General features: G+C 41.1%; 1 protein-coding gene across 3 annotated transcripts; it reads left to right on the top strand.

The window, feature by feature from the left end:
• The first annotated feature begins 5,802 nt into the window (after positions 1–5,802).
• On the top strand, positions 5,803–18,635 carry CHAMP1 (chromosome alignment maintaining phosphoprotein 1). 3 transcript variants are annotated; one of them, XM_081127026.1, is made up of 3 exons: positions 5,803–6,139; positions 10,014–10,132; positions 15,100–18,635. In XM_081127026.1, the coding sequence occupies exon 3, from the start codon at positions 15,154–15,156 to the stop codon at positions 17,608–17,610; it is 2,457 nt and encodes an 818-aa protein (XP_080983152.1). In that variant the 5' UTR covers positions 5,803–6,139; positions 10,014–10,132; positions 15,100–15,153; the 3' UTR covers positions 17,611–18,635. The 3 variants fall into 3 exon arrangements, with proteins under 3 accessions (XP_080983152.1, XP_080983150.1, XP_080983151.1); XM_081127024.1 differs by having other exon boundaries at positions 5,821–6,151; XM_081127025.1 differs by having other exon boundaries at positions 5,825–6,151; positions 15,146–18,635.
• The last annotated feature ends 528 nt before the right edge of the window (positions 18,636–19,163 follow it).

The raw sequence follows: 19,163 nt of genomic DNA, 5'->3' as shown, positions 1-19,163 counted from the left end.
AGTTTTGCGCCTTGCTTTATAGATTACAGTCAAAAGAGGAGATGTAAGTGGGCTACCAAAAATCCATTGGTGATAGATTAGGGAGGCGGGAGAAAGCAAATTGGGGGGGGGGAGAGGAACCTCTGGGATTGGATAAAAAGTAAAATGATAGACACACACTTCTTTTACTTAGGTGGAGCAGGATAGTTGACAGTCAACAATTAATATAATGACAATGATAATGGGGGGACTTGTGGTCTCTGCAGAGCAGTGCCTGTGCTTTGAGGGTTCTGGAAAAAGGAAAATTACTTTGTTTTGCAAGGGCATGTTAATCAGGTATGTTATCCTAGATGCAAAAAGACAAATGGACAGGTTTAGTTAAGGTGAAGATTAACTTTTGTTAGGGAAAAATACTGCCTTAGAACATGACTACCCACCATAAACTGCTTTTAGTTAAAAAAAAAAAGTTTCAGACCATCCTTTGTGGTTACTTTAGGTAACCTTGCTGTGGATTCAGCAAGGTCCATGTGGTCCAGAGGAGCCCATCCTGGCTGCAAAGGGCTGGATAGTAAGTATTTTCCACTTTGCAGGCTATAGGGTCTCTGTCACATCTACTAAACTGCTGTTGTAGTGAGAAAGCAACCTTAGATAACACATAAATGAATGGGCATGGTTGTGTTCCAATAAAACTTTATTTATAAAAACAGGCAGAAGGCCCTATTTAACCTGTGGACCATAGTTTACTGATCCCTGCTTAGAGGATGGATCAGACTGTATCTCCTGAACAGTGAGTGGCTGTGGTCCTTGCTGCTCATTTTGGCTTTGATCTGGAGAGTTCTAGGCTTGAGAGTCCAGGACATAGTAAATCTTTTTTCTAAGGCCTCCATTTTGGTTCTGTTGGCTTGTTGGATTGTTTGTATTTGGTGATCAAAGACCTGGAGGTCTTTAGTGCTCATTTTCAAAGTTTTCGGTTTAGAACAGTGGTTCTCATACTTTTTGGTCTTAGGAACTATTTACATTTTTAAATATGATTGGCAACCCCAGAACTTTTGTTTAAACATATGTTCCATTTACTGTCAAGTAATAACATCACTGCACATTATGTAGCCTCTGGAAAACTCCACTGTACACTCAGGAGAAGATCAGAGTGAAAAGGTGAGTAATGCCTTAGTTTTTTTTATTTTTTTAATCCTCTCCTGAGGATATTTTTTCCATTGCTTTCGGGGGTGGGGTGGGGGAGAGAGATTAAGATTGAGAGAAACACCCATGTGAAAGAGACACATTGGTTGCCTCCCGCAGGCGCCCCAACATGAGATTGAGCCTGCAATCAAGGTATGTGCCCTTGACTGGAATCAAACCCAAGACCCTTCAGCCCGCAGGCCAGTGCTTTAACCATTGAGCCAAACTGGCTAGGGTCATGCCTTAGTCTTAATATAAAAGTAATCACACCAAGGGACAACCACACCAAGATGTGGTGACAGATAGGCAAGTCTGCGACACTCTCTCACCATAAACCCCCACCCAGTGTCTTGTATAAGCAAGACTTCATACAACCAGAAGGGAACCCCCAATTCCCAGCCTGTCCTTGAGGAAAACCTAGGGTCCCTATGTCTAGCACCCAACTTTTAAGGCTCTCACCTGAAGGGTGGGCCTCAAAAACAGCTAGCTCTGTAAGCCAGTAGGGCTTGCATCAACCCACAGGACTATAGAAACCAAAGATGCAGTTCTGAAGGAGTGTGTAAGTACTTGCTGTTGCTATCACCCCAGGGCTCAGCACAGAGGGAGCAAATTGTCCATCTCCCAGTATTTTCCTGAAGCTTTGGCTGAGTACAAACTGCTTCCTGAAGGGCCAACTTCTCATTAGCACACTTACAAGTACTGACCCCAATCCTCCTGGGAGCCTGGGGCAGCGGGTGGGCACTTGCACCACCTTCTCCCTCCAGCTTGCTCCAGTGATAAAACCAAGTTGCCAGCGGAGCATGTACATTTTTCTGGTGCGTCAGCTTTTGTGGCTACTGCCTGAGGGTTGGCCCCAGGATCACCTAGCTCTGATATAGAACAGGGCTCCTGTTCACAAGTCCCACAAGACTGTAAAGAACAAAGAAGCAGTTCTTTACAAGTGTTCCCAAGAGCAGGGGAAAAACAAAACGACTCCCTCCCCTCTCCCCCAAACCCACCTCTCTCTGTTCCTATCTGCAAGGGATTTAACTGCATACTCTCAGAGCTACCTGAGGGCCTGGCTCCTAATCAGCCTATATGTGGAAGCTGATGGATTATAATCTAACCTATACATACAGCCCAGCAGGTAGCCTAGTATAGATTAACTTTTATTTAGAATTCATAATTTTGCTTAGATTAATCTGTAAATCCACTTATATCACTCTGGACTTCATAAGGTATAACCATATCCTATAATTTGTTAAGGCTGAGACTTAAACTTCCTTCCATATCTATGCCTTGACATTTATGATTGCCAGAGCTGTTTTTCAGGAACAAACTCAAAATATTTTGCAGGACCAGGGGGTTGATCTGGCTGAATCCCTCTGAGGCTGGCCAAAGCTTCTTGGAGGACCCTCTAATGACCTACTCATGAACTTTTCTCATAATACATCTGCCAGCAGTAGAGATTTTCTACCATTTCTGAACATGTGATGTATGTATAGCCATGTTTTCTAACTGCACATGTGCAGCAATGTCCCTACCTATGCATGCCATAACAAAATTCACCTTGATGTTTATGCATGATATCCCTGAATAAAGACGAATCCAACCCTTGGTTCAGGACAAATTCCTTTGGAACTGATTCCTGGTGTGTCCTTGCTTGCTGGCTTGCAATAAAGTTTCTTCTCATAAAATCATCTTTTGGTTGACAGCTGTTGAGTAATTGGACCTGGTTCCATCTGGTAACAGGATCCTCTCCTATGGGTCACATGGATCTTAGTACGCAACTACTGGGAGCCTCTAAGAACAAAGATGGTGGCTTGGACAACCGTAAAGGTTTGAGAGGCAACCAGCTGTTTGGGCTGAGCTGATTGACAAGGTTCATCTCCTACATGAGACCAGTCTCTCAAGACTGGGAGAGATGGCTGTTTTATCTAAAGCACAGAAACCAACACAAAGAGTCAAGGAAAATAAAGAAATAAGGGAATATTTAAAAAACAAACACAAGATAAATTTCCAGAAACAGATTTAATAGAGGAAAATCTTTTTTTTTAATGTTTTTATTGATTTCAGAGAGGAAGGGGGAGAGAGAGAGAGAGAGAGAGAAACATCAATGAGGAGAGTCATTGATCGGCTCCCTCCTGCATGCCCCCACTGGGGATGGAGCCCGCAACCCGGGCATGTGCCCTGACCGGGAATCGAACTACAATCTCCTGGTTCATGTGTCAAAGCTCAACCACTGAGCCACACTGGCCAGGCTAGAAACAGATCTAAATGGAGATAAGTGATTTACCCAATAGCTCAAAAGAACTGACATAAAGATGGTCACTGAAGTCAGGAGAGCAATGCATGGACCAAGAATTTCAAAAAAGAGACTGAAAATATTAAAAAGTACCAAACAGAAATAGAGATAAACAATACAATAACTAAACTGAAAAATTCAACAGATGGGGCAATAGCAGACTACATTAAGTGGAAGGATGGATCAGCAAACTTGAGGGCAGGGAAGTAGAATTCATCCAATCAGAGGAGCTAGAAGGAAAAAGAATGAAAAAAGAGTGAAGATAGCTTAAGGGACTTAGACAACAGGATAAATTGGACCAAAATATGCACTATGGTGGGTGGTGGCAGGGTCCCAGAAGGAAAAGAGAGAGGGAAAGGGGCATAATTTCAACTTGAAATAATGGCAGGGGGTGTTATTTATTGATAGAGAAAACAAAAAACTGTGTACCACATCACAATCTAGATTTTGGCTTCCAAGACTTGTCCTATGGTAGATGTTTGTTGAAAGTTCAGTTGTGATAATCAACTCATTCTAACACTGAAGGAACAAACAAAGTAAAGCAGCCTTACAAATGATGGCTTGCAGCCCCCACGAACCTTGTTTCTAAAAGTGGATCTCACAACAGAAGGTAAAAAGGCTCCAAAGAAGCTCCTTACAGAAAGAAACCTAGAACTCCAGTGCTCCAGAAGCTGGGCCCACACTCCACAACCACTTTTATACCCAAGGGATTCCCTTTTGCGGATAAGAAAGCACAAAACACTAAAGGAACAAGTACACATCTGCAAATTGATATTTCATTGACAAATCACCCAAGGACAGCTCATCTTCACCAACTGTAGAAATAATAAACTGATATATTGCTAGGAGTCTCTGGGCTCTAATCAGTTCTTTCATTGGAAATTGTGTGATATGAAGGACAAATTAAACTATCTTCCAAGAGGTGGCTTTAGTACTAACAAGTACATAATAAAGGGTTGCAAGTTATTTTGGTAATGCTGGTATAGTAGCAACATTTCCAATAAAATTACAAGACTTTTACAGTACAGTCTTAAGAACAGCACCTCTATACATGCCCATACCGATTTTACAACATAACTTATTAAAGGTAACAATCACGAAAGTTAATATGTAGACCTTGATGTTCAGAAAAAAGATCCTCTAATTTCTGCAGTTAAAATTTACAGCATAAAAAGTGCCTTTATTTGCATTTTATTATTAAGGCTGAAGATTATTTTCACTGTTTATTGGACATTTGTCTCTTCTTTTGTAAATAAGCTGGGTCTTTTGCCTGTATTTCTAGCGGGGTGTTCAACTTTTCTTTTTTGTGTGTGTGAATCCTCACCTGAGGATTTTCCCCCATTATTTTTTTAGAGTGGAAGGGAGGGAGGGAGACACATGGATTGGTTGCCTCCCGCAGGAGCCCAGATCCAACCTGCAACCCAGGTATGTGCCTTTGACCAGAAATTGAACCCACAACCCTTCAGTGCGTGATCTGACGCTCTAACCACTGAGCCACACCAGCCAGGGCTCAACTTTCCTGTTTTATAAAGAACTTTTTGATGTTTTAAGAGATGAGTTCATTTCAAAGTTGGGCCTTGAAGGACGGAAAGGGTAACTGAATGATGTTCAATTATTTGTGGTCGATTTTGCTCCCTCCCAGCAGTGATTAAATCTGATCAAAATGAATGGATCACTTTGCTACAAAGTACACCGAAAATCTGAAAATTTCCTAAAATCCACCCCAGTTTCTATATAAACATAAGTCAGAATATGTCCTGAAATTAAAGAACGCAGGGTCTTAAATTCCGCGTGAAAGGGAGCCTAGAGCCAAGAACAGAACAGACTGGAGAGGCCAGGAACTGAGTTCGAGGGGATGCCGGGCTGCTCACAGGCGACGCTGGCGGCGATGCCTTTGCTCCTGCAGGTGCGCCAGGAGGCAATACCGTTTGCTCACGCAGGGGAACCTGCTCTCACCCGCGGGGCAGGAATGCTGAGTAAAGGTCGGCTTATTTTACCCCAACGGGGTAAAAATTGGCCAGCGAATGTGAAACGCTAGGCCTCTTCTTTGCGCAGCACCTTCTCGGTCGGGCGCCCCCAGGCCAGGGATTGACGCCTCCACCTGGCAGGAGACAGCGGACCGCGAACTCCGGCTCAGCCCCCGTGGGCAAGGATGGCGAGGACCCTCCCCCAGCCCCGGCGGACCAGCAGGAACTTCCAGGAGCTGCGCAGGAGCCACGCCACTTCCGGGCGCCGGGCGGGCCGCTCTACCCGCCAACGCCTCTCGGCAACAGGCGCCCGCGATCTGCGACCTGATTGGCCCGCGCCGCAGGGCGCGCGTCGCCAAACTCGCTTCCCGTCAGCCCCGGCCCTCCGGTCCTACGGCCGCGCGCACGCTCGCGCGCCCGGAGCTCGCGCCTGCGCTTCGCCGCCATTCGGGAGGCCGCCGCTCCGCAGGGCCTCGCGGAGCCGCCGGGGACCGCGAGCCCGGCGTCCCGCCAACATTCGCCCTTTTGGACGCCTCTGCGGTCCAGCGCTGAGAAGCGGGGCGGACAGGGAGGGGCGTCGTCCGGGCCTGCACTCCCGGAGGCCCGCGTCCCGAGGAAGCCTAGGGCGTCCACCGAGGAGGGGCCTGCACCTCGTCCGCTCGCGCCGGGCTGGCTGAACGACCCGCTACCCAGAGGCCGCGGGCGGGGCGGACTCTACGGGGACTTGAGGGTAGGGAAGCAGGTAACGTTTTATTTAAAATCCTGCTGGGAAGTCGGTTCTGGCTCTCAAGGAATGCATTCTTTTCCTTTCGGTCCTAGGTGCAATTTTCTCCGCCCCTAGACTGCGTGGGCTTTTGTCATTGTTTTGAAATCAGCTAGGCAGTCCCCAGAATAGGAGAAATGTAATCATATATCAGATAAGGGATTAGTGTCCGGAAGATGTAAAGAACAACAATAACTCAACAACAAAAAGCAATCCAATTCAGAACTGGGCAAAGGATTTAAGTAGGTGTTTCTCCAAAGAAGATACACAAATGGCCAGTGAGCACATCAAAGGATGCGCATCAGCCATCCAAGTTATGAAAATGAAAACCAGAATGAAATACCATAGCACACCCATTAGGGTGGCTCTTCGAAGAGAAATCACAAGTGATGGCGAAGATGTGGAGAAATTGGAACACTTGTGCATTGCTGGCTGGCATGGAAACTGCTGCAGCCAGAGCCCTGACCAACGGTTTAGTAGCGGTTCCTCAAAAATTGAAGCATAGAGTTATTATATGATCCAGCAATTTCACCCCAAGGTGTAAACTCCAAAGAGTTGGAAGCAGGGACTCATAGATACTGCACACCCTTGTTCATAGCAGTCTTGTTTAAAGTAGCCAAAAGGAGGAAACAATCCGAATGTCTCAACACGTGAATGGAAAACAAAATGTTATTCATTCCTAAAACGGACTAAAATCATGTTACATGCTATAGTGTAGATACGCAGAGTGAAATAAGCCAGACACAAAAAGACAAATACTGTAGGATGCCACTCATAGAGACAGAAAATGGGATAGAGGTTACCAGGGGCCGGTAGGGGTGGGGTGAGGAAGGGATGTTATTGTTTAATGAGTACAGAGTTTCTGTACGTGGTGATGAAAAATTTTGGAAATGGATAATGGTGATGGTTTTACAATATTGTGAATGCACTTAATGCCACTGAATTGTGCTTTTAAAAATGGTTAGAACGGTAAGTTTTGTTATCTTTTGCTACAGTTTTTAAAAATGTATAGGAAAAGGCAAAACTACAGAAACAGTAAAAGGATCAGTGGTTGTTAGGAGCATAGGGAATTGTTATGGCAGCCAAAGTATTCTATATGATTCTGTAATGGGCGATTCTGTAATGGTAGATACATGACATCATTACAGTTTTGAAACCCACAGAACTGTAAAACATGTATAGTGACCCCTAATGTAAACTGTGGACTTTAGTTAATACCAGTATTTTGTCATTTGGAATAAATGTACCACACTAATACAGGATGTTAATAATGGAGAAATTGTGTGCAGGGAGGTATGTGAAAACAGAAAACTTCCTGTTTAATTTTTTTTCTTGAAACCTAAATCCACTCTAAGAAAGTGAAGTTTACTAATTTTTAAAAATTCAGCTGGGGTAAAGAGCAATGCTAGTGTGTATATGCATAAAACTCAATTAGCTTTAAACATGCTCTACATGTTGAGTTTTAATTTTAAAAGATCTCCATAAACATGTTTTTTTAAAATGACCAGGGAGAATTTGGGTAGGAATGGGAAATAGGTGTGATGCTATATGGCTAGAACTTCAGTGAAAAGTACAGGATGATGTAGTGGCAAAACAGTAATGATTGGAACTTGTGTGATCTTCCACAAGTCACTTCTGTCGCTCAGCATCAGTTTTCTCAATTGTAAAATGAAGATGTTGGACTCTTGTCCTCCAAGGATCTTTCCAGTCCTGTCCTGATCATTGGTTTCCAGTTATGGAGGGCTCCTGCCTGACAAAGCAACTTATTCTAGTCTGTGATTGAGTAGTTCATAAAACTTGATATGTTGAGCTGACATCTGTTTTCCTGCCGACTTCCCCTTGTTGCTTCTAGGATAGCTTACATATTATCCATAACTCTTCCTGTTTTGAAGTTAAGTGCCTATACTCACAAATGACATGTTTTCATGCCTGCCATCTTGGTTGCTTTCATTTGCAGGTTCCCTAGTGTTAGTGACTCTCTTAAAGTTTCCGTCCTGCCCAGAAATGAAGAGAGTGATCCACTGGGATACTCTGCAAAATGCAGAATATGGAATGCAGTTCTCTATAGTGCTATGTTCTGCAACTGATACTTGTATTCTAAGTGCTTGATAAATTTTGTCTTGTTTATTTGGGCCCATTGTATTGGCTTTTCAAGATCTTACTAAATTCCACGGTATTAGGTTGGTCAAGACATACTAGAAAGAACCTGGATAGATAGCAGAACTTTATTTTGGTCTTCCATCACATACTGATTATTTGCCTGATCTTGAGCAAGTTAATGTCTCTCTGAATTTCCTCAACTAGAAATTGAAGTTTTAAAGTAGGTGGTCCCTGAGGTCTCTTGTCCTAAAATCCAGTGGCTCCAAGACTAGATGGTAGCTCAGGTCTTTTAGTTTTAAAATCCTGTGAATCTAAGGTCAGGGCTCCAGTCTTTATGAGGGAATGCATGAGATTAAACAGATACTTTCTGAGCATATACCATGTGCTAGGGAAGTGCAAGGGTCCCTGCTCTCCAGGAGCCCACTGCCTGGAATGGAATCAGGCTTTAGTGCCAGAGATGACCACTACGGTAGAGATGTGTATACAGCAGGGGATCCAAGGAAGATTGGAGAGGGTAGGGATTGGCCAATATTTAAGAAGCTATCTCGTCCGGCCAGCATGGCTCATTGGTTGAGCATCAACCTATGAACCAGGAGGTCGTGGTTCGATTCCTGGACAGGGCACATGCCTGGGTTGTAGGCTTGATCCCCAGTGGGAAGCATGCAGGAGGCAGCCGATCAATGACTCTCATTATTGATGTTTCTGTCTCTCCCTCTCCCTTCTTCTCAAATCAATAAAGACATATTTAAAAAAAATAAATAAAAAAGCAATCCCACTTAAAAGATGCAGGAACTTTCCTGATGACTGGGTGGCAAGATTTGGAGTGTAAAAGAGAGAAAATACCTGTGTAAAGGCTCAGAAGCTTGAGTTGTCAGGGAATTATAGGTGGTCCAGTACTTTGAGAATGCAGTCTAGTCAGGGGCCAGATTGTGAAGAGTTTTATACACCATGTTCAAATTTTCTACTGTAGGTGTTGGAATTACCTGGAGAAATTTTGAGCAAGCAAGTCACATTAGGTTTTTGTGTTTCGAAGGCGACTGGTAGCATTGTGATGAGTGGATTGGAAGGAAGTGAGACTAGTGGCAGGGAAGTAAGGTATCAGAGTTAAAGCATAGACAAGGTGTAGGGAATAGAGGAAGGGTAGATAAATGTGCTAGAACTTAATCAGAAGAGTATTGTGAGCTGTTCTCTAGCTTGTTCACAGCCAGTTTATCCCATTTTGTTCAAGTCAACAACTTACCCAGACCCTTATGCCTTCTCTGAAATTCATTCATGAAAAAGCCTGAGCAGTTACTGAAGCACCACCATCCTTCCGTTCCCCAGAGGCCTGTTTCTTCTTTGCCCCTTGGTCCTGTTGATTATGTTGTCCCTTCCTTTGCTGCCTATTAATTTACTGTCCTGCTATATAGAATGGATAATTGACAAAATGCCAGCTGCACCTGTGGTCACAGCCGCAGTCTCCTGAGTGCTTGTCATATAAGCTGAAGTTAGGTGGTAGGTTTGAGAAGGGTTTGGTCACATACATGGGCATTAGTTCCATGGTGGATTATTAAAGTGGAATTAGGGATGGTGTCATTGACAGTATTTGGCGTAATTTCGTTTAAGTAAGTATCCAGGCTGATTGGATTGTTGGGGGGTGGAGGACAGGATAGTGAGAGAAATAGGCAAAATTCTATTTTAGGGGGCACAAGATATCATAGGAATGGGATTTTGATTGCCTTTATTTTATTTTTTTTTTCAGGTTCAGCTTCTCATCTCTGTCCTTCATGTACTCCAGGCTGTTTTCTGTGGTTTAGTCAAAAAGCCATGTAAGCTTGCTGACCTTGAAGACCTTGTGTAAGACTTCTAGTAAGACAGCTGGTAAGTCTACTAGGGAGAAAGAAGCATATTGGTCTTTATTTCTTTCCCACTTTAAAAGTATTTGTCTTGATTTATAAAGTGTTATTCTGCCAGCATTTCTCTGCCCCCCCCCCTTTTTTTGCTTTTAACATTTCTTGTGTTTTAATGTTTAGGAGAATATTTTATGATGAGAATATTTTTGAAAAGTGCTTGAAGTTCTTAAGGAAAAGCTCTATAAAAGCATACACAATCATATATATATAATATGTGAACATGTGCTGAATTTGGGGTTTGAGAGGTAAATTCTGTAAATTAGCACAGTATGATATTGAAGCTTAAATAGTAGCAGGTGTGGGTAATAGAAACTTTGAGATTGGCCAGAAGAGTTTTTGGTAGCAAGAGGAAGGAGGGAGGGCCATTTGGGAAAGATAGGGAATGATCTGGAAGTCTGAGGAGCCATCGGTAGACTGAAAGGGAATGGGAATGGATGATGCATTTACTGAGTCGCCCTACGTGAAGAGAGAGAGAGCTGGTGAATGGACAGATTTGGCAGGCAGCAATTGAGGACAAAAGTAGTTGGTCTACTCCAAGAAGCTGAGGTGGCTGAAGGCTGCTTAAGGCAAGAGCAGTGGGAATTAGGTTAAGTGGTATTAAAAATGGACTAAATTACAGGAATAGCTGTAAAATGTAGGGTTAGTATAAAATTTCAAAAGAGACAAGAAAGGGATAAATCTAGTCAGTGGAAAGTAGAAATAAAGAGAAAAGGTAGCCTACTGAAAGGGGACCACAAGACTGGGATAGCAGTTGGGAAAGAGTATGTGGCAAAAAGGGGACCAGTTCTCTACTGTTGTACTGTGTTAGAGATGTCCATATATGAGATGTGGTTTTGTTTCATTCTGTTTTTTATTTGGTAAGTTTGCCAGAAGCATTTTTAAAAATCTTCCTGACCATAAAACAGTATGTGTAGGCATTCCTGTGGGAATAGAAGAAAAAAATGCTTTACCCTTAAAGTTTATAACCTAATTCCCTGTATTATATATACTTTCTGGGCTTTTTGATGACCTCTATGAGATGAGTTACTATTGGTAAAAGTTGGTGAGGCAGCACATAGGAAAGGAAGAAAATTGTTTTGTTGATGGGACTGCATATGATGCAAAGAGAGAAGAGGTGTAGCTAAGTAAGTGCTACATTGAAATGAGAAAACAGAAGTACTTTCTCCATACTGTATATGAGTTATTGCTTGAGAACTTGGGAAAAGTTTCTGTAGTTAACAGACTGTTTAATTAACCTTAAGAAACTTGGACAAAAAATTATGAAAGTAATGCCTTTCTTTGTCACAAGCAGTACTTGTGTATCTTTTTGGATGAGCCACTGTGTGTTGGTCATTCATAACTTCACCAAGGTGATTTGGGACTATTTAATTACCAGAAACTGAAGGATTATATATTTTAGAGACTACCATGTAGTTTCTAATTTAATAATAATAGCCAACACTGAGCGCTTGCTATATATCAGATACTATTCTAAACTCACTATAAAATATTACATCCATTTTACAGTCAAGGAAACTGAAGCATAGAAATGTTTAGTAACTTGATCAAAGCCTTGTAGCATAACTAGGACTCAGACCCAGTAAGCCTAAGCTTTTAACCTCTATGTCATAACATACATGATATATGATAATATAATATACCTAACCTTTTTAATGTGAGCATCCCTTTACTGTTCATCATTGCCACTTATGGCCAGATGGGGTTATTGAGATAACTTATTCCTTTTACATGTTTTCTTTATTGTGTTTTTACACTCAAGATGTTTTTCAGTACTAAGTAATTACATATTTTTTGTATTCTTTCTAGCCCTAAAAACAATTTTCTAAAAGACAGGGTAATTGCTAATACTTTCTGAAGCACTAGTTTGTTTCCTCAATTATCACCTTTCTAACTTCAGACACCCCCCCTCAAAAATGCAAATGATACACCACTGATATAGATGATAGAAAACAGTGTTGTCAAGAATAACATTTTAGCCCAGCCAGTGTTGCAAAGTGGTTGAGCATCAACCTATGAACCAGGAGGTCGTGGTTCAATTCTGGGTCAGGACACATGACTGGGTTGCAGGCTAGATCCCCAGTAAAGGTCTTGCAGGAGGCAGCCCATCAATGACTCCCTTTCTCATCATCGATGTTTCTACCTCTCTCTCTCTCCCCCCTCCTTCGTCTCTCTGAAATCAATAAAAACATTAAAAAAAACCAAAACATTTTCAAAGCAAGTTATCAAAATTAGAAATGACATTATAATTTCAAATTAATATTTTTTTAAATCAATAAAGGGTGGTCCTGTGATTATCAGTGTTTCTAATCTGTATATTTTTTTTTTAGGAACAGTAACATGGGAAAAGTATATTTTGACCCTGTTGTTACCATTAGCACAGAGCACATTGTATACTCTTAGTAGTGGCTGGTACTTTAGGTAAATGATGGCGCATAATTAAATGAGAAGAGATTTTTGTAAGCCACTTGGTGAATAGACTCACTGAGTATGTTAGTTACACAATCTGTTTTAACAGTTGGTGGATTCCCATGGTGAGAAGAGCATACCAGATGGAACTGGTGGAGAACAGAGTAGAGTTCAAAATAGACTCATATATGTGAAATTTAGTAAATGCTAAATGGAAAATTACACGTAAGTGAGGAAAAGGGCTGTGTAATCAGTGTTGTTGAGACAACCAAACTGTCCATTTGGGATGAAAAAGGAGGCTGAATCCCTAGTTCACCTCCTTATTAAAGATACAAATGTGGCCCGGGTGGGCCCAGCTCAGTGGTTGAGCGTCAACATAGGATCCAGGCAATCGGGGTTCGATTCCCTGTCAGGGCACATGCCCGGGTTGCGGGCTCAATCCCCAGTCGGGGTTGTTCAAGAGGCAGCCGATCAATGACTCTCTCATCATTGATGTTTCTCTCTCTCTCTCTCCCCCTCCTTTCCTCTCTCTGAAATCAATAAAGATATATTTAACAAAAAAAAAAAGGTACAAATGTAAAAAAGAATTAAATTATTCAAATCATAGGAAAAAATATTGAATGATTAAAAAAACAATGAAATGGGAAAGCATAATTTAAAAGTTATAATGAAAACACTTTTAAGTTTTTAATTTTTATATAAACCAGTTGTGTGTGGTTTCAAAAAAAGTCATAAAGTCAAGAAACAAATGGTAAACTGAATATTTTCAGTAAAAGAGTTGATTTCTTTTATATACAAGGACGATTTACAAGTAATTAAGAAAAATGGACAAGTCATACCCTAGAAAAGAAATACACATGGTTAATAATAATAAGCAAGGAAAAATGTTTGTTTCTCATTAAAGAAAAGTAGTGAGATATTAGTTTTCACATAAGAAATAGCAGAGATTAGAAATTTAAGGTTTGTAATATTGGTTGCTGTAACTTGTTGAGAGTTTGGTACAGTGTATCAATTTTAATTGCAAATAGCTTTAGAACCAGGTAATCCATTTCTATGAATTCTCCCTTCAGAAATACCCTCACATTAAAAAATATATACAAAGAAATTCAGTGCTTACTCTGAATGTAAAAATGTCTAGAAAATGCTCTCTAATTCAGTAGAGCTCCTGAAACCTATACCTGCCAAAAATGGCCCAGTTTTGTTTCCAGAATCACAAAACCTACTCCTCTTAGCTCTTTGGAGCATCAGAAGCCTGGCCCTGTTACTTCTCTTGAGCCAGAGACACACCTCCTCTTCCTTAAGTGAAAGCAGATTGCAGAACAATATGTTTAATATCTTATTTGTGTAGAATGTGTTTATGCATTTGTGTGTGCATAGAACATTTCTTCAATGGCATGTAAGTACAGGGGCTACCCCTGGGGAGTGACACTGTGTGAGTATTTTGTACTGTGTGAATGAATATGTTTTTAACTGAGCTGTTACTTTTATCACCTAAGACTTAAAAATTTAAAGTCATATTTTCTGGCAAGCAAGTTCCTGTCTCCAGGCTGTCCTCTATTTAAATTGCCTTTTGCTTGGCAAGGGCAACATCTCTGCTTAAGTAATAATTTTAAGCCTAGGATGGCATTTCATTCAAAATCTCTGCTCGAATTGTCTCCTTGACAGCTTTCTCTACATTGCCCTCCACACTCTTACTTCCCTGCCAATGTAAGCACCATATTGTAAGACACCCCTTTAACCCTGAGTGCTTAGAAAAGCATCAGACACAAAATTATTTATTAAGTAAATGACTAAAATACTTTATATTAGGATGGATAAAATATATTTTGATATATTTTTTTAAAAGATCTATGAGCCCTGGCTGGGTAGCTCAGTTGGTTAGAGTCATCTTGATATGCCAAAGTTGTGGGTTCGATCCCTGGTCAGGGCACATACAAGAATCAGCCAATGAATGCATAAATAAGTGGAACAAGAAGTAGATGTTTCTCTTTAAATAAGTAAATAAATAAAATTTTAAAAATCTATGAAAAGAGTTTTCATAGTTAGACCTAATTTAACAAGTGTTTTCTGAAATGGCTTTAAAGTTTCTTGCTCAAACTTAAATAGCCTAGCTTGAATTTTGGTATTTACTTAGCTTTGTGCACAGACAGCTTGTTGATATTTGGGTTTTTAGAGTCAAGATGTAAAGCACATGCAGTAGATAACTTGGGGGTCAGGCTTAGGTCACCGATAGTTTCATAACCTAGTTAAGTCACTTCTCTGAACCTCAGGTTTTTCATCACTAAATGAAAAAAATAATGCTTGAGTCATATTATTAAGAGTATTAAATGGGATCATGTATGTAAATCTAACAGAGTTCGTGGGACTCAGTTAAAAATTAGTTCCATTTCTTGAAAATCTTTTATAGAGATATTGAATAAATGCTTGTGCCATCCGAGGCTTAAAATTATGCAGTTTTAGAATGGACTAGAATAGCATTTCATTCAAGATTATGTTCCCTGAAAATAATTTATTTCTACTTTATTTCAGCATTGTTGAAAGTTTTAAAAGAATATAATTGTATGTGTTGTAACAGAAAGAAAAATGGAAGTATTTCAGGAACTTCGTAAACCATCAGTACGTTTGGAATGTGACCACTGCAATTTCAGAGGCACGGATTATGAAAACGTACAAATCCACATGGGCACCATCCATCCAGAATTTTGTGATGAAATGGATGCTGGTGGGTTAGGTAAAATGATATTTTACCAGAAAAGTGCAAAGCTATTTCATTGCCATAAATGCTTCTTCACCAGCAAGATGTACTCTAATGTATACTATCATATCACATCCAAACATGCAGCCCCAGAGAAATGGAATGAGAAACCAAAAAACCAGTTAAACAAAGAAACAGATTCTGTGAAAAGCCCTCCTCTTCCTGAACACCAGAAAATGCCCTCTAATTCAGAACTCCAGAAACCTGTACCTGCCCTTTCCATAGAAACAGAGAAACTTGGCACACTTTTGTCTCCAGAATCACCCAAACCTACTTCTCTTACTTCCCTGGAGCCTCAGAAACCTGGTCCTGTTTCTCCTGAGCCACAAACACCTCTTCCTTCTCCTGAGCCACCAAAAACTACCCCTGTTTCTTCTCCTGAACTTCCAAAACCAGTCCCTGTTGTTTCTGAATCTCAGAAACCAGTTCCTTCTCCAGAACCACAGAAACTTGCTCCTGTATCTCCTGAGCCAGTAAAGGCTACTCTTATTAATCCCAAACCTCAGAAACACTCCCATTTCCTAGAAACATTGGGGCCGCCTTCAGCCTCCTCTCCAGAGTCACCAGTTCTAGCTGCTTCTCCTGAACCTTGGGGGCCATCCCCAACTGCGTCTCCAGAGTCTCGGAAGCCAGCCCGGACAATTTCCCCTGAGCCAAGGAAGCCATCCCCGTCAGAGTCTCCTGAACCTTGGAAGCCATTCCCTGCTGTCTCTCCAGAGCCTAGGAGACCAGCCCCAGCTGTGTCACCAGGTTCTTGGAAGCCAGGGCCACCTGGGTCGCCCAGGTCTTGGAAATCCAGTCCTTCAGCATCAGGACCCTGGAAGCCAGCTAAACCTGCTCCATCTGTGTCTCCTGGACCTTGGAAACCAATTCCTTCTATATCACCCGGACCTTGGAAACCAACTCCATCTGTGTCCCCTGCATCCTGGAAGTCTTCGTCAATCTCATCTGGTTCCTGGAAATCTCCCCCTGCATCTCCTGAATCATGGAAGTCTGGCCCACCAGAACTGCGAAAGACAACTCCCACCTTGTCACCTGAACATTGGAAGACAGTTCCCCCAGTGTCTCCTGAGCTCCGTAAAGCAGGACCTCCCTTGTCTCCTGAGCTTCGCAAACCGGGCCCACCATTGTCCCCAGACATTCGTAGTCCAGCGGGATCTCCAGAGCTCAGAAAACCCTCAGGATCTCCAGAACTTTGGAAGCTTTCTCCTGACCAGCGGAAGACTCCTCCTGCTTCACTCGATTTTCCTGAGTTCCAGAAAAGTTCCCGTAGTGGTTCCCCTGATCTCTGGAAGTCTTCCTTTTTTATGGAACCTCAGAAACCTGTCTTCCCTGAGACCCGGAAACCTTGTGGGCCACCTGAGTCCCCTAAAGCGGCCTCCGATATCTGGAAGCCTGTTCTCTCTATTGATACTGAGTCTAGAAAGCCTACTCTGTTTTCTGAGCCTACCAAAACAGCCCCTCCTGCTTCTCCTGAACCACGAAAACGCACTCTTTTTCCAGAGCCCCGGAAACATGCCCTTTTCCCTGAACTTTCCAAATCTGCTGTGTTCTCAGAATCTCAAAAGGCAATTGAATTGGGTGATGAACTACAGCCGGATGCCATAGATGATCAGAAGTGTGATATTTTAGTTCAGGAAGAACTACTAGCTACACCTAAGAAACTCTTAGAAGACACTTTATTTCCTTCCTCAAAGAAACTCAAGAAAGACAACCAGGAGAACTCTGATGCTGAGCTTAGTAGTAGTGAATATATAAAAACAGATTTGGAAGCAATAGATAGTAAGGGCCAAGAATCAAGCAGTGATCAAGAGCAGGTTGACGTGGAATCTATTGATTTTAGTAAAGAGAACAAAATGGACATGACTAGTCCAGAGCAGTCCAAAAATGTGCTACAATTTACTGAAGAAAAAGAGGCTTTTATCTCTGAAGAAGAGATTGCCAAATATATGAAGCGTGGAAAAGGAAAGTATTATTGCAAAATTTGTTGCTGTCGTGCTATGAAAAAAGGTGCTGTTTTGCATCATTTGGTTAATAAGCATAATGTTCATAGCCCTTACAAATGCACAATTTGTGGAAAGGCTTTTCTTTTGGAATCTCTCCTTAAAAATCATGTAGCAGCCCATGGGCAAAGTTTACTTAAATGTCCACGTTGTAATTTTGAATCAAATTTCCCAAGAGGCTTTAAGAAACATTTAACTCATTGTCAAAGCCGGCATAATGAAGAGGCAAACAAAAAACTAATGGAAGCTCTTGAACCACCATTGGAGGAGCAGCAGATTTGATTTTTAAAAACATTGTGGCTATATGCTCTACAAAGTTGTTTATTGAAACCAGGTGTTGAAAGTATAGTTAAATAGCCTAGTTGGATCAGTAGATGTTGCTGTGTATGGTGTACAGTGTTTGTCTCAGTAGTGTTACACAGAATAGGCATTTGGTTATTTTTTTCATGGTCTCTGTTTATGTTGCTATCTTGTAAGTCAGTTCAGACTATATATTCCAGATGGATAAAATATCTAATCTCTTTTAAGTATATTTGAATAATAAAAAGATGTAGGCGTCCATTTAACAAGCAAGAGCAAGTTGTTACTCAATTTAAAATATCTAGTTAAAAAGTGTATTTTTTTGTGTGTGTGAAACTCATTTCAGACAATGGCAATTACTAGTTGGAATGTTTAAGAATTAGGCATGAAAATTTTGAGACATTTTGTTCTTTTAAAAGTATTTTCAGATCATAAAATTTATTTTGAAGTTTCTATTTGATCATTTTTATAAATCTTGAACAGTTTCTAGATGTTTATTAACTTTTATGTCTTGGAAAATTGGAGTCTCAGGGTTGCTGATTTTCTGCTAAAAGAGGGAAAATTGAGTAAGTATAAAAAACTGTTTGCAGCCTTCTCCTAAAGGAAACTGAGAAAGGTGAGTATGATTTCTAGGTCTTGTCCTTAGTTGTTTGCGTTGAAGTCTTCCATTCTGTATCTTATCCCAAGCTCTGGCCCTTCACTTCCCTGTGAGCTCACACCAATAGATGATCCTTAATTGCCAAATGTGTTATTAGAGTTGTACCTCCTACTCCTGGGCCTTACGTGCCACCTGTTGGGGCTTCAGATCAGGGTTATGAGTAGGAACCGAAAAGTCTTCCAGATTCACCATAGACAATGTTTTAAAGACATTTCTGTTTTAGAATGTGTCCATTCTTGTTTTTAAAGTTGTTACTGTAAATACCTTGAGCCTGTTCATGGATTATTCTATTCTAAAATATTTTGTCAAATGTGTATCAACCAAATTAAAAACAAAGGCTTTCATGTCACCGTTATCTTCATGCGTGTGTTTTCTTTTTCATTATATGATATACAATTTCTGTTAATCTCCCTTATTTCTACTTGTTTTCAGTGTACCAATTTTTTCATATATGGAGCAGCATTTTCTCAGGTCTGTTTTCTCAAAGTTCTATGGTCAGGTAAGTTAGGGAATCACAAGGTGCTCCTTGTGAAGAATCGCATCAGTGCACATTAGCTTATTAAAAGTGGTTTTAATTCCAGTGGTTGTCAATCCTGGCTGCTTCATTTAAATAATGTGAAACATTTAGTGCTAGGATTCTGATGTGTAGTCAGTATTGAGATACTGGCTTTAGTTGAGCTGTTTCTGAACAGTGCTTTTTTTTTTTTTTTTTAATGGCATCCAGATTAACATGCCAATTGGGAAGGCAGTGTTTAACTAATACTGAGAACATCTTACAGCTTCAAATTTATCACTTTGGTGAACATAGGCAAGGAAAGCACTGAGTGGGTGTCAGTTTACACTGGGCACTTCAAGAACAAGCTTCCATTTCTGGAGT

Source organism: Miniopterus schreibersii (assembly GCF_964146895.1).
Source record: "Miniopterus schreibersii genome assembly, chromosome: 2".
NCBI lineage: Eukaryota > Metazoa > Chordata > Mammalia > Chiroptera > Miniopteridae > Miniopterus > Miniopterus schreibersii.
The sequence above is the reverse complement of the archived record's forward strand: the minus strand, read 5'-3'. Positions and strand labels throughout refer to the sequence as shown.